The sequence below is a fragment of the Emys orbicularis genome, chromosome 4 (assembly GCF_028017835.1).
Source record: "Emys orbicularis isolate rEmyOrb1 chromosome 4, rEmyOrb1.hap1, whole genome shotgun sequence".
Classification (NCBI taxonomy): Eukaryota; Metazoa; Chordata; order Testudines; family Emydidae; genus Emys; species Emys orbicularis.
In genome coordinates, this window is record NC_088686.1 from 44,293,706 (window position 1) to 44,310,162 (window position 16,457).

Genomic DNA, 16,457 nt, shown 5'->3' on the forward strand with positions numbered 1-16,457 from the left:
AAGACTTGTATGTATTTGCACTATACCTATTCTGACAGTCCATGCCTTTGCCTCAACTCTGAGAAGTTGTTTCTTTGTGGGAGATCTCAGGTCTGATCCTGGAAGACACTAAACACTCCATTTTCCATTGACTTCAATGGAAGTTGAGGACACAACACCCTCCAGGATCAGGCCCCAGTTAGGTATACATCACAAGATTCCCTAATTGGGATAGAGCCTTTCTCCTCCACAAACTCTGGAGAATTAGCTTTTCCTGTCGCAGAGTCACACTTCCTCTAATAATGGCATCAGCAAAAACTTCCTGGATAAAATGCTCTACATTCTGACTGTTTTACAGCATCCATCTCACTAACAGCCATTTACTATTTCCATTGTGTCCATCTTATCATCCTTCTCCCAGCAGCATTTGCGTGGAGCTGGCCATTAGAGCAGGAGGCCAGACAGGCTCTCTTATGCCTTAGGCAAAAAAGTCAGTGGTTGAGCACTTTCCTTACCCTGGTGGGCAAAGGAAGAAAGCTCCAGATGTTACCCTCTGACACTAGAAGCAGCAAAAATGAAAAAGTAAAGAAAATCTCTCCAGCTGAATCTTGTAGAATATTCTTCATGCAATGGCAACTGCTAAATCACCCACTGTTCCTGTCCAGTTTCATCTCAGAAGGTTAGCAGAGCAAGATGTTACCTTTCTGTCTTATCAAACACACGATAGGACAAACCAATTCCTACACATAATTGCCTAATAGAATATCATTCTTATCTCCAACTGGAGGATTTCCAATGTCTTTTATTAGAATACTTACGCATTATACCTGAAAATCATGCTTTCCAAGAGGAGGCAGAGCCAGAGAGCCAGCGAAGAATTCATCAGAAGAAATTGTTTCTTGCTGAGGAACCTGGAAATCCAAAATCAGCAGCTGCCACTAAAGTTAAATGACTAAGTTAAATTAAACTCTCCACTAGATGTCAATAATAGCAGAGCTTATATTAGCAGAATGTAAAGACCACTTAATTTAGATAGGTAAGCTCTTTGGGGAAAACATTATGACTTCTTGTATGTTTGCGCGAACGACCTCCAATATTATTGTATGTACTTGGTTTGGCAAAATGGAATTAAAATATTTGTTTAAAACATAGTTTAAAATATTATGTTTAGGATCCCAAGTCACTATCACAATGTATAGATTTAAAAGCAAAATATTTGAAAGTCGTTTCCTGCTTTAACTACCTGTTAAGACTTACACTCAAGAGTTCTGCACTTCACATTCCACAAGTGATGAAGTCATTAACACCCTGAAGCAGGGTAAGAAATGCAGCTTTGTGTCCCATTTGTACGTTAACGTCAACTCTTGGGAGAATATTACCTCTACAACAAATATAACTAGATATTATGTAGTGGTTAGATGTGGAAAAACACCCCAAGGTGATCTTAAAATATTGTTCAAGTTGGACAGACATCTGTTCACACACTCCCTTATCCAAGGGTATTATGAAACAGTCTTTGCCCTCCTTTTACACAAATGTAGAGCAGCAATATGGATAAACAGTTTGAATGGTTTTCTATAAGCAACTCCCTACAGAAAGGTCTGCTCCAAAAAAGATGTTCTTCCAGCATTTCAGGTTTCCACAAATCAGAAGAATATATGAAATGATGAAAACTTATCTTTGTGTAACTTCTTTCCAGTCAGCTTCTAGCTTATCCTTATGCAATTCTCAATCAGAATGATTTAAAGGTCCAATAAGCCCTTTTGCCTGGAAAGCTAGTACCCATGAGGCAAATATGGGTCATTTCAATACACTTGGTTGCTCTTCCATTTTTAGTTGAGCATACAGTACTGACTTTTTTGTTTGGAAATAGTACATATGCTTACCTGGTCTGTGTAGGTTTCAGCATAACCACAAACTGGAGAACATATTCCTTTTCCAAACAATGCAAGTCAGCTATAAAGTGATGATCTACCTCAGTGAAATGTGACTGCACTAGATGTAGCACCAACCACTCAAACTGGAAAAAACATCTTAGACTGAATTTTGGTCCCAGGAATATTGAAGAAAAGGAGAATGTGAGACACCTGTGTATCTATTTGGTGGAACAGCACTGCCACTTCTCATAATGTATCCACTCTGTATATAGAGTATTTCAGCCTCAGGCTATAGGTCCAGGACATTTCACCAGATTTAGAAGCTCTGAAGGGTGCATCTTGATCAGAAATCTTCAGAATTCATCAATGTGTTCAACAAAAGCCTCAAATGCTCCAATTCAGCATCTGTAAGAACTGGTAAATGGGAAAACAACCCAGTTACTTACCTTTTGTAACTATTGTTCTTTGAGATGTGTTGCTCATGTCCATTCCATTACCCGCCCTCCTACCCCTCTGTCGGAGTTACTGACAAGAAGGAACTGAGAGGGCGTAGGGTCAGTGGTGCCTAACATACCGATGCATGAGCATGGCAGTCAAGACAGTGCCGCAGCCAACCCTAAGGATACCGCTAAGGCAGAAATCTCCGACAACTGTGCACATGGGCACGCACACACCTAGAATGGAATGGACATGAGCAACACATCTCGAAGAACAATAGTTACAAAAGATAAGTAACAGTTTTTTCTTCTTTGAGTCAATAGGTCAATAACGTGCCATCGCAGGTAATTAGTATCAATGGTCAATGCGGGTCTGGCTGGAGAATCTTGCCCACATGCTCGGGGTTCTGCTGATCGCCATATTTGGGGTCGGGAAGGAATTTTCCTCCAGGGTAGATTGGCAGAGGCCCTGGAGGTTTTTCGCCTTCCTCCGCAGCATGGGGCAGGGGTCGCTTGCTGGAGGATTCTCTGCGACTTGAAGTCTTTAAATCATGATTTGGGGACTTCAACAGCTGAGTCAAGGGAGAGAATTATTCCAGGAGTGGGTGGGTCAGCTTTTGTGGCCTGCATCATGCGGGAGGTCAGACTAGATGATCATAATGGTCCCTTCTGACCTTAAAGTCTATGAGTGCTTGCTCATATCAATTCCACTCTAGGTGACTCAAGCAGTATCCTTGGAGGTGGGCTTGGAGTTCAGTCTGGAGGCTTGCAGTACTGCCCTACTGAAGCTGGCATCGTCCTGGGCCTGCTGGGTCAGCGCATAGTGGAACATGAACGTACGGACAGATGACCAGGTGGCTGCCCTGCAGATGTCATGAATAGGCACTATTCATATAGCCAGAAAGGCTGCCGAAGAGGCCTGCGCCCTGGTCACGTGGGCGGTCACAATCGCTGGGGCTGGAACCTTCCCCTGATCACACAGTAGTGAATGCAAGCAGTGATCCACGAAGAAATTCTTTGCGCAGACACTAGGCAGCCTTTCATTCTGTCGGCCACTGCGACAAACAATTGCCTCGACTTGCGGAATGGCTTGGTCCTCTCAAAGTAGAAGGCTAATGCCCTCCTGACGTCTAGGGAATGTAGCCTAACTCCTCCTCCGACTTATGCAGCTTTGGGAAAAACACAGGTAAGAAAATGCCCTGGCTCGTATGAAATTGGGAGACCACTTTGGGCAGGAAGGCTGGGTGTGGTCTTAGTTTGACCTTGTCCTTGTAGAAGACCATATAGGGTGGGTCTGAGGTGAGCACCCTAATCTCCGAGACCCGGCGGGCAGATGTCACTGCTATCAGGAATGCCATCTTCCAGGACAGGCGGAGGAGAGAGCAGAAAGCCACAGGTTTGAAGTGGGGACCCGTGAGCTGCGACAGCATCAGATTCAGGTCCCACAGGGGGATAGGGTCCCTGATGTGTGGGTAGAGGTGCTCGAGGCCCTTGAAGAACCTGACCGTCATGTCCTGGGTGAAAACCGACCAAACCACGAGCGGCGGATGGAAGGCCAAGATGGCTGCCAAGTGGACCCGGATAGATGAAAGGCACAGGCTTTGGAGTTTGAGATGCAGAAGGTAGTCCAGGATCAACTGCATCGAGGCTCACTCGGGCCGAACGCCTTTATCCTAGGTCCAGCAGGCGAACCGCTTCCATTTGGCTAGGTAGGTCACTCTGGTGGAGCGTTTTCTACTGCCCAACAGGACCTGTTGGACATCAGCCAAGCACTGCTGCTCCTGCTCATTTAACCATGCAGCAGCCAAGCCATCAGGTGCAGTGCCTGCAGGTTGGGATGCAGAATACTGGCGTGGTTTTGGGATAGCAGGTCCAGCCAGAGTGGAGGCTGTAATGGAGCAGCCACCGTACCAGGGCTGGTACAGCCAAGCTGGCACTATGAAGATCTCCCTGTCCCGCCTGATCTTCATGAGGACCGTGGAGAGTAATGGCACCAGAGGGAAGGCGTACATCAGAGGCCCGACCACTGGAGCAGAAAGGCGTCTGACAGGGAGCAGAAAATGTGGCATTTCTTGTTCTCCCTGGACAAGAACAGGTCCACCTGGGGAGTTCCCCGCTTGTGGAAGATGAAGATGAGCACGTCTGGATGGAGGGACCACTTGTGGCGGGACAAGAAAGACCTACTGAGGCGATCTTCCCAGGCATTCTTGGCCCCAGGTAGGGGAGCAGCTACGAGATGGATATCATGCTGCAGACAGAAGTCCAAGAGCCGGAGGGCTTCCTGGCAGAGGACAGATGACCTGGCTCCACCCTGCCTGTTGATATAGAAGACTGTCACCATATTGTCCGTCAGGACCTGCACCACCGTGCCCTGCAATTGAGGCAGGAAGGCTTGGCAGGCCAGGCGAACCACTCTGAGCTCCCTGATGTGGATATGCAGAGAGTGATCGCGACTGGACCAACGATCTTGCGTGCTGAGTGCATCCAGATGGGCTCCCCACCCTAGGACCGAGGCATCTGAGACGAGAGTCGCTGACGGAGATGAAGCCACAAAGGGGACCCTTCCAGCACTAATGCAGGATCCTGCCACCACATGAGCAATGACAGAACGCTGTCAGGAATCCTGACCACCCAGTCCATGATGTGCTGGATGGGGGCATAGACTGACGCCAGCCATGCCTGCAGGGGCCTGAGGCGGAGCTGTGTGTGCCGGACCATGTAAGTGCATGCTGCCATGTGACCCAACAATTTCCAGCACGTGTGGGTGGTGGTGAGAGGGTGGGCTCGCACACACAAGATGAGGTCCACTATGGCTTGGAACTGAGTCTCGGGGAGGAAGGACCTGGCCAAAGTGGAGTTGAGGACTGCCCTGATAAATTCTATGCATTGCACTGGGGTGAAGGTTGACTTTTTCTTGTTTATTACCAGCCCCAGGTAGCAACAGGTGGCACAGGCCAGATCGAAATGCCTCTGCACCTGATCTCGGGACTGGCCCTTTATGAACCAGCTGTCGAGGGATGGGTAAATTCAGACTCCTCAACGTTGCAGGTAAGCGGCCACTGGCGCGATATACTTTGTGAACACTCTCAGGTCCAACGAGAGACCAAAGGACATCGCCATGAACTAGAAGTGGCACTGGCCCAAAATGAGAGGAAGCGCAGGTGTCCCAGGAAAATGGAAATATGAAAGTATGCATCCTTTAAATCGAGGGCGGCATACCAGTCTCCCGGATCCAGGGAGGGGATGATGGAGGCCAGGGAAACCATGCAAAACTTCTTCTTGAGAGACTTGTTGAGACGATAGAGGTCCAAGATGGGTCTGAGGCCTCCTTTTGCTTTCGGGATTAGGAAATAACCGGAGTAGAATCCTTTTCCTGCAATCCCAAGGGACCTGCTGCTCCACTGCCCCCAGGCGCAGGAGGTTTTTGACCTCCTGGACCAGCAATTGCTCATGAGAAGGGTCCCTGAAGAGGGATGGGGAGGAGGGTGGGAGGGAGGGCCGGCTACAAACTGCAGGGTATAGCTCAATGAAATCATGTCGAACACCCAACGGTCCAAGGTGATACAGGACCAGGCTGACTGGAAAGGGTAGAGGCAGCTGAGGAAAGAGAGGGATGGATCCAGCATATTGACTGGGGCATCGTCTTAGGGCACACCCTTAAAATGACTTTCTGGCCTCCCTGGTTTCTGGGAGGGTCAGCTTGTGCAGCCGAGTGGGAAGATGAAGGATATTTCCGTTTAGGCCCCTTGTCCTTGTCTTTCCTCCTGTAGGAACCTGATCTGGGAGTTCCCTGGGACCTAGAGTGCAGAGGAGGAGGAGATGGAGGGAAGATCAGCTTTCTGGCTTGCTGAGGGGTGTGAAGGCCCAAGGAGCGGAGGGTGGCTCGAGAGTCTTTAATGCCGTGTAGCCTCACGTCTGTGAGCTCGGAGAAGAGCCCCGTCTCCTCAAACAGGAGATCCTGGATAGTGGCCTGCATCTCTTGAGACAACCCAGAGGACTGCAACCATGAGCTGCGTCTCATGGCCACCGCAGATGTGACCACCCTGGCCACCGAGTCAATAGCGTCCCAGGCCATCTGAAGGACTCCCCGGCCACTGCCGTGCCTTCGTCCACCAGCGCAGTGAACTCCTGGGCATGATCCTGTGGGAGGATCTCCTTGAACTTATAATTTCAACCTGTGGGACTCGTTGAATATCTGCCCAACAGTGCCTGGTGATTCGACACCCTAAACTGAAGACTGGCTGTTGAATAAACCTTTCTGCCAAATAAATCAAGTCTTTTGGCATCCTTATTTTTGGGGGTGTCACTAACGTGGTCCTGTCTGTCCCTTTCGTTCACCGCAGACACAACCAGGGATGCCACTGGGGAGAGCATGTACAGGTATTCAAAACCTTTTGCAGGGACATAATATTTCTTTTCCGCTTTCTTGGAAGTCGGCGGAATAGAAGAGGGGATTTGCCACAGTGACTTGGCAATCTTGAGGACCCCTGGGTGAACAGGCAACGCCAGCCAGACAGGGGTGGTAGCCGAAATAACGCTGAAGAGGTCGTTGGCCTCCTCCATGACCTCTTCTATTGGTAAGTTCAGGTTCTCAGCCACCCTTCTAAGGAGGGCTTGGTGCTCCTTAATGTCGTCCAGGGACTGCTTGTATGTGACGGCACGGCCACCACCTCGTCCAGGGATGACTACTATGATTGCACCGCCTGTGGAGGAGCTCATTCCCCTTCTTTGTCCGGGGAGAGACCCTTACGCACCAGGTCCAGTGTGCTGCCCCCGCAATGGATTTGGCACCGTGCTCTGACTGCAGTGCCGTGGCCGGTTTATACGAGGCTGCCAGGGAGGGCTGGTGGGAGTAGGGGATCGGCATTCACAGCACACCCCACGGATTCCAGTATAGCCACTGGGAGGGCCACTGCCCTTGCTGTGATGTAACCGTGGCGGGTGCCGCACTGGTCTCCCACATCAGTGGTGAATCCCCCCTTCTATGTGAAGGACTGAACTCTTGGTCCAACTTGGACCACTGTCCTTCTGGCGACCACGGTGGAGCCAACGAGGCCTGAGTCTGCTTGCTGACTCTGGTCAGCAACCGTCGAGGCGAGGGCGACTAATGACGACTGCTGGAGAAACGGGACTGGGACCGGTGCTGTGATGGTGAACGGACCCTCCGGGGCAGGGACCGACGTCCGGGAGACCGCCTGAGGAAGGGTTACCGAGGCCTAGGGGACCTGCAGCCAGAAGCTCACTGGTACCGGCGATACGGAGACAGACTCCTCGACTCCAGAATCCCATGCCCAGTAGGTGGGGAACGTGTCGAGGACCTGGGTTTTCTAGCTGGAGAGCCAGGATATGGTGCCGGGATCTGAGGTCATGGAGATGCGGATCTGCGCCTATGGTCTAGCGACCAGGGGTGCGCCGCCATCCTCTGAGGCTGCACCATGAATGGCTTGCCCTTAGGTGCCGGGTCTTAGCCGAGTCTGCCACCTGGTGTGGTGCCTGCGGTGCTGGTAGGCTCATTTGGTCTTTGGCCACCAGGGCCGCCTCGGGCACTGATAGCCCTGGAAGAGGCCAGGGACCCATCGCTTCCCGGGGTTGGGGGCAGATCCCTGTGTAGCCCCGAAGTGGGTTCAAGGCCTGACACAGGTCCTTTGCCCGAAGTCCCCTTCTCCGGTGCCAAGGGGCTCCTCTTCTTTTGCCACTTCTTCGGCACCGGCGAAGGGGAATGGTGCTGGGCGGAGCCCGGTGCCGGCGGTGCGCTCCGCACCCAAGCAGAAATACTTGGCGTAGGGCCCACAGTGGAGGGCTCCGACGCACTTTTGCGTTCGAAGTTGGAAGTTTTTACAAATCCGATACTTGTCTTTTCTGTGGGATTCCCCCAGGCACTTCAGGCAAGTATCATGGGTATCACTGTTAGGCATTGGCCTGCTGCATGTCGAGTGGGGCATGCCCCGCTCTGGGACAAAGTCCCAACCGGGACTCTAAGTACACTAATCTAACTATACTAAAGGCTAACTAACTACTTACAAAATACTTAACAACTATGTACAGATAAGAGAACGAAAGGCTATAAAGAACCGCTAATGCTCTTGCGATCTGCAAGATGAGGTGCTTCAACCAACTGTCATGGGCAGTAAGGAGCAACTGAGAAGGCGTAGGGTCAGTGGCGCCAAATATATCAATGGATGAGCGCGGCACTCAAGGGGGACAGCTGACCCCATGGATACCGCTAAGGCAGAAATCTCCAACAACTGTGCACATGGGCGTGCACACGCCTAGAATGGAATCGACACAAGCAAGCACTCGAAGAACAGAAAATTATTCTTACTCTAGTCTCCTGACAAAATTAGCGAGGAGAGCTAAAAAACTAGAACTGCATAGTGGTGTCCTGAATGGAATTCATAAAGAATTCTGCTCTTCAAACTTCCCAGTTCTAGCAAGCTCTACTTTTTTCTCTATTTCTGGTGGGAAAGCTTTAGCAACAGGTGGGTTTTGTGCAATGATCCAAACATGGTCAAAATTTGGCTTAATCTAATCTCCACTAATAGCTCAACTCCACAGATGAGCTCCCTCAACTGAGTACACCTTATCTCTGGCCCTCACACTTGTCCTGGATTTTGTCAGTTGCACTGTCCCAGGCTATTGTAAATGGTCTTGAATGATGATGAAAGGAGATATGCAGTGATACTGTAGCCGTGTTGGTCCCAGATAGCTCTCAAATTGAGGACCAATCAAGTCTTGAATTAACATCAGAGGAAAACTGGGGAGTCAATGGAGGAAGGAGAGCATAAGAATGATGTATTCTTGGGTGTCTGACTTGCTGAGGATGTGGGCCATCACATTTTGCACAAGATGACCCTTCCGTGTGTTGCTTCCACTTTGAATCCCAGGTATAGTGAATAACATAATCCTCACTGGAGCTTGCAAATCTTAGTTTAGACCCCCCCATGACACCTTCATATGCTGGGCTGCCTTGCCAGGAACTTGACAGCTGTCAATTTTGAGCAGAAAGTAGAATCAGTTCCTATCCCAAGTCAACAGTGGCTTTTCCAAGCTCTGGGGTCCTCCCAGAAGCATGACTGCTTCTGTAGTTCCTTGGACAGTAGCATTATTATTAAAATGGTGTCTTCTGTTAACTGGGAATTGCTCTTTAAGGAGATAAAATACTGTTGCCACCAGGGCAGCTGCATTAAAAGAATTACTTTTTGTATTTCTGCCAGAAACTACAAACTCATATTAGTGGCAATGAGTTGTTCAAAGGGCTGGATTATTTCATTCCTTATTGAAGATTTGGAATGAGTGTTCCAGTGGTGTCGAAGTCCAAAAATAGTGTTCAAGCAGTGAATAGCAAGTATAGGCCTGCACTCCTACTAGCAGAGATTTCATCTGGTTAGGGTTACAGGCTTGGTGAGTACATGGATGGGAAAAATACAAGGAAAACCCCGATGTCAGAGGAAGTGATATTGGTGATTCCAGCTTAACAGAGCATCAATGCCATAGCATGATGTATGGGCTGCTGTACTCCAGAAGTATCATCTTTAAAAAGGGACATATGAAGATCTGATCTGCCCTAGTCCTTAAATATCTATTAGCAATTTTTGCCAGAAAACAAATTAATAAGTACATTTTGCAGTTTCAGTTGAATAAGCCTGTCTTGAACTTGTTTTCTTTGCCTGTCTTGAACTTGTATATAGCGAAGATCTTCACTGCGAAGAGCCACCCTGCAAAAGGCTGCATTTCAATTATATGTTTAGACTTCAAGCATCATAGGGCAGAAACGGCATCTTTGTCTGGATTCTGTACAGCACTGAGCACTTTCAGTGCACAACACTTATCAAAATGGGAACAAGGAACGATCTGTTACTTCTCCACTCAAATTTGCTGCCCATCCTGTTAATACGCCCACAAACTGGAGTTAGAAAGAACTAAACTGAGCTTCTTGAATAATGCAATATGGCTTTACACAACAGACAACTAGCCTACAGAACTCTTTGCCACAAGACATCATTGAAATCGAGAGTTCTGCAGAATTCAAAAAAGGACTGGACATTTATATGAATAATGAAAACATCTACAGTTACAATTAAAGATGATTAACAAAAATGAAGTTTGGAAAAGATATAAACCCTCATGCTTCTCAGCATATGGCAATCACTAAACTGAGAAGAGGGGGGTTGGGAAAAAAACTGTTATAGTCCATAAATGCCCACTTTGGGTCTTCTTGCACCTTCTTCTGAGACATCTGGTATTGGTCAGGATGTAGTGTACTAGATACAGAAACTGAAATCTTCTCCAATGATTCCAAATGTCTGTATAGAGATTTCAAAAGACCTCAGAAAATATTTAACGCAACACCTTTACAAACATGCAAAAACAGCAACGTGTAGTGCAGCAACTGACAGGCAAGGAGCAAATTATTCATTGATGGACAGGATTCATATAGCTGATTGAAGCAAATCCAATGAATGCCAAACCAAATCACAGAGGTAGAGATACGAAGAACTAAGATGCAATTTTTCTCTTGTAATTGCAGGGAACTAATAATGTAAGATACCACTAACACTGATTAGCTAGTCTCAACAAGTAAGCGAAAAAACAACCACAGCACCAAAGTTGGTACAGGATTCTTTTCTATTCAGGTTTTTTACACGATAGCCATAACCCCATGGCTTATTGAAGCTTTCTAGAGTAAAAGCATACAAGATGACTTACGACAAAATGTTTCCTCACCGTCCATCTCATCTGTGAGGTGCAGATTAAGTAAAAAATGTTTTAGCCTTTTGTAAATGTTAATTGGTTGTGAGCTGCTTTGTGGAAGAGCATGAGTCTTACCCTCAGGATAGACAGTTTCATTAATCTTGAAGAGCAGAGTGGACTGAAGGCCGAGAAGGTGGGACAGTCTTTAGCGAAGCAGTGGAACAAGTGATATACAGGGATGAAATGCTCTTAAGCAGCCAATCTTGCTGAAGAGGTACCTGCTGCATCCTGCACCAGTTGCTGCATTTTTAAAAATAATGTTTTCAAACCATGGTATATTGCAGTGGTTTTCAATCTGTGGTCCGTGGGCCCCTGGGGGTCCGCAGACTATGTCTAAGGAGTCCGCAAAAGGTTGTCATTACCATAGAACCAGTGGTTATCAACCTGTGGTCCATGGATCCATGGGGGTCTGCAGACTATGTTTCAGATTTCCAAAAGGCTCCACACCTCCATTTGACATTTTTTAGGGGTCTGCTAATGAAAAAAGGTTGAAAACCACTGCTACACTGCATTGCAACAGTACAATCTGGAGTTAACAAAGGCATTTATGATCATAGCCAGGTCATAATCTGAGAGAATGGGGTGCATTCTCCTAGTTAACCACAGATTGTAGGAGGCATTTTTTTATTCCCAATGTTGTATGAGTCCAGTGTCAGCGTGGGGTCTAAGTCCCAGAAGCTGCCTGTGGATACTGGATAGGACAGCAAAGAGGATCCAACTTTGTCATATTCCACAGCTGAAGGCTCTGAATCAATCACCATCACCATTCTCTGGGCATGGACCAAGGATGCGACAATCTAGCTATCTGTAATTCTGCCAGCAGTGCTGATGAGCAGTTCAAAGTACTGGATTACTTCATTCTCTGAAGGACTGGAGTGCATGGAACATGGTGGAGGCTGATGCTCTGATATTATGCAGATATGATACATTCTTCCTGAGCCACTTCCCAACAATCTGCCCCAGGTTGATCTGCTGGGTGCTCAAACTTACCACCATGCTGCAACACAGATGGCAAAGATCATAAAATTACTGTAGACTTGGATGCATTATAGTACCTGTAAAGAACAAACATCAATGCGACTGAGAGAAAAAAATTCAACATATTCTGAGGATATTGGCAAACACTTGCAACAGAACTTCTTCATAATGAAAACATTGTACTCAATTTGCACTGCCCTTCCAGTTAGTTGTCATTTGCCATATCTCTTGTCACATGTGACTGGTTACAAGTGCAACCCTTCACGTGTTCTGTGTCTGCCTCTCCTTCCTTGCATGCAGACCAAGGGAACAAAAACAGCATGGCCTCCTTGGGTGCTGGCTGCTCAGTTCTGCTACAAATTGCATGAGAACACAGGAGACACAGTGATCCCCTCTGCCACTCTCTATCTGTTTCCATAACTCTTGCACACTCCAGAAAAATTATTTATCCTGGGAAGGAAAAGTGTTAGAACTTGATTCAGATTGATTCTGAAGGGTATAATGAAAACATCAGCTCTTAGCATCTGGATATAGAACTAGCCCATCAAAATGGCACAGGAAGTCAAAATGGGTTCAAGAAATACCATCAGCAGTCCAGATTTATTATGGACAACAGACTCCAGTTGGTAGCCTCAGAATCTTTCTGGTAGCCACTATGCAGAGGAATGAGAAAGTAACTCCTTTGAGACAAGCCTTGACTGATCTCCATAAGGACACAAAAGCCCTCTGATTTCCTGGAGTTCTTGGCAATTACTGCTTTGTGCAATGCCAACTCTGTGAGAATTCAAAGACCGTACTTTGCAACATTTAAAAACAGAAAGTAAATACTGCTGTATTATGGGATGTGTACACACAAATCCACATTTGTTACCTTCTGGTGTAACAGCATTGCATTCAAGGAGCTTCATTTTCTTATATGTAAACATACATTCAGGTCAAATTCAGATAGTCTGTTGTTCACCCTGAGAAAAGCTTTCATTCGCACACAATGAATCAGGCTGAGAAATGTCAAGTAAACAGAAATGTATTAGAATGGTAAACATAAACCATTCAATATTACAAACAATGGCTCTACTTTAATGTACCAAACAATGCCCTTATCAGTCTTGATTGGTTAATAAACTTAGAAGCAATTTGCAATGTAATCACTCAGCAGAGCAGCAGGGAGCACAGAAGAAGCTTTCAGAATTTCACTTTCTTCAAAAGTATACAGGACAGCAGTTTCAAATAATTCACCATCAACTAAGACATTTTTCAGATAATCTAGCATGTTCTCTTTCCATACAAGTCTTAACATAAGCCTTTGGTTTGGAAACCCAGAAAGAACAAAAATGATCTATTCAACTTGCTCATTAGCAAATCTGTAATACTGTGCATCAGTGATGAGACAAATGATATTGTACATAAAGCTCCTACCCCGTTGTTCTCAACTTGGACAATTATTTAATCCATCTTTTACATCAAGTGAAGCCCATTTCTTGGCCAGACCAAGGCATCCTTTAGTTCTAGATCTGAAAGTTTTCACTACTTCTTTTAAGTGAAATTAAATTTTGTGAAGGGAATGAATATGCATTGATGGGGAGTCGAATAGACAACATGACCTATTGTGACCACAGGGACTTTCTGGGCTCCCATTGAGAGGGCTTCCCACATTCACAGTTTTCCATTACTTGGTTTAATTTCAAACTCAGCAATAAAGGAACTTTTTTCACACTCCACATTACTACCTGGAGTATTTCAGTACCACAGAATTAAATTCAAACCCACAGGTAGCAATGGAAATTTAAAACAGCTGAGAAACTAACAATCCAGAAAACACTTCGAAGAGCAGCTGCCCTCCAAGATGACAGAGAAGATGTAAAATTACTGTAGGCCAACAAGAGCCAAGGCCTAAAAAAACAGCTGGCTACAAAGAGGAGAGCAGGTGGCTCCTGGAGTCCCCAGGTAAGACATGCACTCAAAGAGAAGCATGATGCCTCTTCCAGATGACGGCGATTTTGAACATTCTGTCAACATGTGAAGACAGACCACATTTAAAAGATAAAACAAACACCAAGAGAAAGGCCCATGCTGTATGGCCCACCAAACTCACTGGGTTTATAGTGAAAGTTTATTGTTCTGCTTCCTAGTACAATAAGCTACAAGGTACGTACAGTATAAAACGAGAATGGCCACAAAGCAAAGGTGATACAGACATTCTGTTGCAGTACAGTGGAGGAAACATTCTCTGCCTAATTTTTCCACCCTACCCCACGCATAGCAGCTAAAACTACTGACCCTCCCCCCTCCCCTCCAAAAAATATTAAAATGAAAACTCTCTCGCTTAGGTGCAGCAGAATTGTATGTCTTTTGGGGACACTGGTTATCACCTGCCAATATTTCAAGGAACTTTCAGAAACTAAAACAACAAAAGAAACAAAAAGCTGTGAAGATGGTAGTGACATGATCCATGTAGGATGCTCATGCCACGCCAGGTTCAGTTCTCCTCAAAGTAAATGGCCTGTAAAGAAAAGAAAAGTCTGTTACACTGAGAAATGTAGCAATAAAAATGGTCAGAATTCAAATACAATAATGTAGAATCTGGAATTGGAAGAACTAGGTATCCAGCTGACATATATTCCAGTTGTCCTTATCATGAACACCTACACTCTTATTACTGACAATGCTTGGAGATTTTGAAGGCTGATACCCCTTTTCCTTCAATCCTGAGATGCTACACACAGGAGATTACACACCAAGGAATGTGCACAACTGACAAATCCACCTACCATTCAAGGCCCCAAACAAGAATATCTGGAGGGAGAACCCTAGCAATGTGTGTGCTTTAATCTCATCCTCAACTCTTAAAAAACAGTGAGACTAAATTTGTATAATGGTGGAACACTTACCTTAAAGGTACAAAAATTCCATATAATAATTGTCTCAGATATATTTGGTGCGGTTGAGGGCTCTCTCCGCAAGATGACCACTTTCATCTGTGATCTTCTCCCAATCCGTTTGTCCAACCACAAAACCAATGGCCCTCTTCCTGTCTGCATCCTTCTTTTCTTCTAGGTCTGCCCACCTCACCTATGAAGAACACAATGTCAGTAACACAGTCCTTCAAGAATAAACACTGGAACACTAGTAGGCCTTTCCCTCACAGACTAGTGTACAAAGAAAATTCTAAACCTGCACTCAATCATTTTGGTTCTGAAACTGAAGACCCAAATCATTCTCTCAAAGGAAGCAGTGGATGTTCCCCCAATTACATCATTTAAAAGGGAATGTCCTGAATGTATCTCAGAGTAGAGAAAAATCTTGCACTGGCTGGGGGATGGACTAGATGATTAAGTCTTTTCCATTTTAACACTAATAATTCTGTGAGTCAGAGCATAGTGGCTGCATTTATTCTAAGGCTTAGAGGAAGAATATGGCTGGATGCCTACTGCTCACAGGAAACAAGAGGAAGACAAGAGACCACTGGAAAGTATTCTTCTGTGTGAAGGGATTGAGGGATACTGGGGGAAAGCCACAGAACACAACAGTGCTTCTGTAAGGAAGGATTACATAGGCTTACTTCTTAGTGTTCACCACCGTAGTGTGTGCGAGTCAGTATTCTCCTGGTCCCAAATGAAATGGCACAGAGAACACAATACCACAATGTTGAGCTACAATTTTTTCATAACTATAATCCTTCTCTGCATCTACCTTGTAAGCTTAATTACATACTGGAGACATTTAAAACTAGACTGGACAAAGTAGAAGAAGATACACTGTAGGGAACAATCCTGCACTGACTGAAGGAGAGTCACAATAAATAGTTCTTTTCTATCTTTGGCTTCTATGACACATTTCTGGATGAACCTTTCCACTACCTCACCCACTGTGCTAAGCTGCTCATTTATGTCCCGTCCCACCTTGACAACTGCCACTTCCTCCTTTAAGGCTTCTTAAAGTCACTCACAATCTTCATCTCTGATCTGTTCAGACCTCTGCAGTCACCTTCTCACCCACACATACGTGCATATATGGAATGGGGGGGGGGAGGGAAAGAGAAGAGGGCATAAAAGCAACTAATGGGAGGGTTGTAACCAGGACACAAGGCAGGAAGAGTGATGATAGGGCTAGAGAAGCAGTATCTGCAGGCAACTCATGGTATGTCTACACAGCAACGGGTAATCCATAGCTAGCCCATGCCAGCTGACTTGAGCTTGCAGGGCTCAGGCTGCGGGCTGTTTCACTGCTGTGTAGACTTCCAGGCTCGGGCTGGATCCCAGACTCTAGCACCCTGCGAGGTGAGAGGGTCCCAGAGCTCTTGAGCCCGGAAGTCGACACAGCAATGAAATAGCACTGTAGCCTGAGCCCCACAAGCCCATGTCAGCTGACACAGTCTAGCCTTGGGTTTTTCTTTGCTGTGCAGACATACCCTCAAGAACAAATCTCTTCCCCATCC

The 16,457-nt window shown here is 46.3% G+C and overlaps 1 protein-coding gene across 1 annotated transcript in view; it reads right to left on the reverse strand.

Annotated features, from left to right (window-relative positions):
- Window positions 1-14,118: 14,118 nt before the first annotated feature.
- YLPM1 (YLP motif containing 1) overlaps window positions 14,119-16,457 on the reverse strand; it is a 60,665-nt gene continuing 58,326 nt past the window's right edge. The window contains exons 20-21 of the mRNA XM_065402615.1: window positions 14,911-15,091; window positions 14,119-14,522 (exon numbers count right to left, since the gene is read on the reverse strand). Of these exons, the coding sequence (XP_065258687.1) occupies window positions 14,945-15,091 (147 nt within the window). The 3' untranslated portion in view covers window positions 14,119-14,522; window positions 14,911-14,944. The remainder of the gene's footprint in view (window positions 14,523-14,910; window positions 15,092-16,457) is intronic.